This window comes from Alosa pseudoharengus, unplaced genomic scaffold (genome assembly GCF_046254945.1).
Source record: "Alosa pseudoharengus isolate Yale_2024_CS ecotype anadromous, Long Island Sound unplaced genomic scaffold, YU_APseudo_1.1 YU_APseudo_1.1_scf_20, whole genome shotgun sequence".
In the NCBI taxonomy this organism is placed as follows: domain Eukaryota; kingdom Metazoa; phylum Chordata; class Actinopteri; order Clupeiformes; family Clupeidae; genus Alosa; species Alosa pseudoharengus.
The window spans coordinates 2606500-2611499 of record NW_027468664.1 but is presented as its reverse complement, the minus strand read 5'-3'; the positions used below and the strand labels follow the sequence as shown (position 1 = coordinate 2611499).

At 41.4% G+C, this 5000-nt stretch overlaps 1 protein-coding gene across 1 annotated transcript in view; it reads right to left on the bottom strand.

The window, feature by feature from the left end:
- cacna2d4a (calcium channel, voltage-dependent, alpha 2/delta subunit 4a) overlaps nt 1-5000 on the bottom strand; it is a 168619-nt gene that overhangs the window by 111320 nt on the left and 52299 nt on the right. Inside the window, exon 24 of the mRNA XM_076296229.1 lies at nt 4563-4655. Coding sequence (XP_076152344.1) covers nt 4563-4655 — 93 coding nt within the window. The remainder of the gene's footprint in view (nt 1-4562; nt 4656-5000) is intronic.

Below are 5000 nucleotides of genomic sequence, written 5' to 3'. Positions count from 1 at the left end.
GTGTGTTGCTGTTTGAGTTCCAGTGTGGTACTAGTGCCCAGTGCGTATGTGTCAGTGTTTCAGTGTGTAGTGCAAGTACGTTCAGTGTGTAGTGCCACTATTCCAATGTTATTGCACTATACGGCCTCCCATACTATTACCCTCAGAGCTCTTACACACACACACACACACACACACACACACACACACACACACACTTCAGTATGTCCCATAGGGCCTCAGACAGTAAAACACCATCAGTTTGCGCGCACACACACACACACACACACACACACACACACACACACACATACAAATACACACACACACTTGTGACCATGGTATCTGAAGAAGAGGGTTTGTGCTGAGAGTTTGCAGTCTGCATGTTAAGTGTGGATTTCCCACAGGGAACAAGTGTGGAGACAAGTGTGTGTAGAGTGTGTGTGTGTGTGTGTGTGTGTGTGTGTGTGTGTGTGTGTGTGTGTGTGTGCGTGTGTGTGTGTGTGTGTGTGTGTGTGCGCGTGTGTGTGTGTGTGTGTGTGTGTGTGTGTGTGCGTGTGTTTGTGTGCGTGTGTTTGTGTGTGACAGTTTTTTTTTCAGTCGCTTTGGTGCATTTCTCGAATCATCATTACCATTTGCAGTTAGTGCATTTCTCAAAACAATTAGAGCAAACTGCAACACATAGTGGATTACCTGCAATAGTGTGTATCTTGCTCAAAATGCTTTGTTTACGCCTCAAGTCCTGACAGCATTGTTTATGTCAAGATAGCCAAACTGTTTTGTCTTGTTGTCAATATGACAGTTTACTCTGTAATTTCTAATGAACAATGCGCAAGGCAGCACTATTTTCCATTTCAAAACTACAAAGTTACACACTATTGTGTGTAGAGGGGGTTGATTGTGTAGAGTGTAGTGGGAGCAGTGTGTGTAGAGTGTGTGTGTGTGTGTTAAGTGTAGTGGGAGCAGTGTGTGTAGAGTGTGTGTGTGTTAAGTGTAGTGACAGCAGTGTGTGTTAAGTGTAGTAGGAGCAGTGTGTGTTAAGTGTGTGTACAGTGTAGTAAGCAGAGGTGGGACCAAGTCACTGTTTGGCAAGTCACAAGTAAGTCCCAAGTCTTAGCAGTCAAGTCCAAGTCAAGTCCCAAGTAAAGACAGAGAAGGGCAAGTCGAGTCCAAGTCCAAGTCCCAATCTTTTTCAAGTCCTGAACAAGTCATCAGGTACTCTTCACTTAATAATGCCATTATTAGACTATCGATCATAATTTTAACACATCAATCTAATCCACAATATTTTCTTTATAAATATATATTAAAATATGTTCAATGTTTCTGTCTTGAAATCTTTTACGATATGTGCATGTGCTGATGCGCATACCTGTAACCTGTGTAATATACACATGTGCATACCTGAGTAATCTGTACAAAACGGATAGCTACATGACACTCAGCACAGCTGCAAATATATATATTGTTTTTCCAAATTGCGAAGCCCTCAGTATGAGTAATAATTTGATTGATGGCATATTACTGCGCTAGGCCACAGATTTGCCTGCAAACAATTTATTAGGCTGTCTGCCAGTGGCGACTCATAAGGGAAGCCAAGGTCAACACTTTTATATTATTTAAAAGATAATAATGACACAGTAATTTTGTTTTAAAGTATTCATTTCTTAAGAAATACTAGACATTTGATGCTGTTTAACTCATTTGTAAATTGTGCACTGTCACTTTAAGCCCATTGTGTGCCACTGCCCACACATTCTCATAATGATCTTTTTTTTACCAGCTCCATTCAAATATAGCCTATGGCTAGTCTACAAATTCAAACATTTGTGCCACATGTATAGCACAATATTAACAATGATAAGCATGATATCAAGTTGACACAAACAGCTTTCATTCCTTTGGAAATAGAAGCATGTGTGACATGATGCTTGCTTGACATTTTATGTTTGCAATTAAAAGTGAATTATGAGCCTGGTAGCCAGTAGCCACCTAGCTAGCCGAGTGGAATGCGTTTCAATCGGCATATCATGTGCTTCATGTAAACAAATTATTGAATACTTCCATTGTGTGTTAAGTGTGTGTGTTAAGTGTAGTGGGAGCAGTGTGTGTTAAGTGTGTGTGTTAAGTGTAGTGGGAGCAGTGTGTGTAGAGTGTAGTGACAGCAGTGTGTGTTAAGTGTGTGTGTTAAGTGTAGTGGGAGCAGTGTGTGTAGAGTGTAGTGACAGCAGTGTGTGTTAAGTGTGTGTGTGTGTGTTAAGTGTAGTGACAGCAGTGTGTGTTAAGTGTGTGTGTTAAGTGTAGTGGGAGCAGTGTGTGTTAAGTGTGTGTGTGTGTTAAGTGTAGTGGGAGCAGTGTGTGTTAAGTGTGTGTGTTAAGTGTAGTGAAAGCAGTGTGTGTTAAGTGTGTGTGTGTGTTAAGTGTAGTGGGAGCGGTGTGTGTTAAGTGTGTGTGTTAAGTGTAGTGGGAGCAGCGTGTGTTAAGTGTAGTGGGAGCAGTGTGTGTTAAGTGTAGTAGGAGCAGTGTGTGTTAAGTGTGTGTGTTAAGTGTAGTGGGAGCAGTGTGTGTAGAGTGTAGTGACAGCAGTGTGTGTTAAGTGTGTGTTAAGTGTAGTGGGAGCAGTGTGTGTTAAGTGTGTGTGTTAAGTGTAGTAGGAGCAGTGTGTGTTAAGTGTGTGTGTTAAGTGTAGTGAAAGCAGTGTGACTCCAGACAGTGTGTGGGTATCAGTTTGGTGTTGCATGGATGGAAGAATTAGTTAGAGCAGTTAGTGTGTGTGTGTGTGTGTGTGTGTGTGTGTGTATCAGAGGAGGCTCCTTCATTGAGGAAAGGGAGGAACACCCTCCCTAAAATTTCAAAGAAAAATAAAAAATATATAAAGTGAATTACTAATCTGATAAATTACTATTAATATTACTATTTTTAACACTTTGAATGAACAAAATTGTTCCCCTAGGTCAAAATGCCAACAGCACCCCCTATCGCTATTGAAAATTACTGTATGGAGGAGCTTCCTCCTCAAGCCCCTCATTGAAGTCCATTATAAACGCCTCGGACCCCAGCGGCTCGTGAATCACGTCGTTTTCAATGGCCAAGGGAGGAAGCTCCTCCGTACAGTAATTTTCAATTGCGATAGGGGGTGCTGTTTTTAGCCGCAACGGTTCAAGAACGTTATCTGCAGTCTACGAATCTTATGTTGAACGGAAAGCTTGTTTGTTGTTTGCTCGTGAAATAAACTGTACAATGGAATCAGAGGACAATCTCAAATCTTTTATACATTCAAATACACTGCGAATACACTGATGTATGATAAATGTTTATCAAAGCAGGAAGACCAGCTCCAAAAATTCATATTCCAAAACAAGATGGTAAGGCTAGTGTAGGCTACTGAATGCTACATAGTCAGACAAATAGGCTTCTCATGGCTAACTAACGTTAGCACAGAAAACAATCAGCCATAGCCTACTGCTGGCCTGTCACATACGTGGACAGTTCACTTGGTGATAAAATATTTTTGGATAGTTATGCGTTGTTATAATCATCCAAGTTATGCCTTAACTAAACAATTGTTAAATAAGGTTCTTGTTGTTATGTTCTTGTTTTCACCGTTCTAAATGTATCTTTGGATGGTAACATTCTTAATGAATGTTTCAGACCATGATGCATTCCTTTAATGACGTCTTCAATAACATTTGCCTTTCGAGTATGCTTTCATAAATTCCCACTTAGCTATTACAACCTGTCTTTAAATTATAGGGATTTGGCTTTAAAAACCATAGCATGTTACAAATAACCACATTTAAGGTCTATTTTTAATGGTAAATAGTTACATGGTTTTATAAAACAAGTGTCTATTTTTATTATTATAGACTTTTCTGCCAATGTAGGCTATTACACTGAGCAAAACCTCCAGACTTTCCGTAATTTTGCACATCTGGAAAACAGTATTTCATAACTAGACCTACATATCTTCCCTGACTTCCCAGACCTAAATTTACATTTATTTACATTTACATTTATTAATTTAGCACTATTATCCAAAGTGACTTATATATTTAAATTATATTACAAAGTCCATTGTGCCCCCCCCCCCCCCCCGCCCAGACCCCCCCGAGAATGTCAGAACAGCATTTATTGCACAACATTGCCAGTTAAAATGCTACATAGTACATACTGCTGCTATAAATGTGTCTGGGTAGGCGGCCTACATACTCTATTGTTCACATATGCCACCAACACCATCACAACCTCACATTTGCCACTAACGCCAATCAAGCAGACATTCCTTCCTCCGTTATTTTTTTAACCACCAGCCGCCACTGGTGTGTATGTGTGTGTGTGTGTGTGTGTGTGTGTGTGTGTGTATGTGTGTGTGTGTGTGTGTGTGTGTGTGTGTGTGTGTGTGTGTGTGTATGTGTGTGTGTGTGTATGTATGTGTGTGTGTGCGTGTATGTATGTGTGTGTGTGTATGTGTGTGTGTGTGTGTGTGTGTGTGTGTGTGTGTGTGTGTGTGTGTGTGTGTGTGTATGTATGTGTGTGTGTGTATGTGTGTGTGTGTGTGTGTGTGTGTGTGATTCAGAACTCACTTTCCAACACGTTTCTCAGGGCCGACGAATCTGATGAGTCGCATGAGTCCAGAGCGGGTCCCCAGGAAGGCCGTCTCAACTCCCTCATCAATACTGCACACACACACACACACACACACACACACACACACACACACACACACACACACACACACAGAGAGACAGAGCAAGTGTCTAGGAAGGCCGTCTCAACTCCCTCATCAATACTGCACACACACACACACAGAGAGACAGAGCAAGTGTCTAGGAAGGCCGTCTCAACTCCCTCATCAATACTGCACACACACACACACACACACACACACACACACACACACACACACACATGCACACACACACACACACACACACACACACACATGCACAGACAGAGCAAGTGTCTAGGAAGGCCATCTCAACTCCCTCATCAATACTGCACACACACACACACACACACAC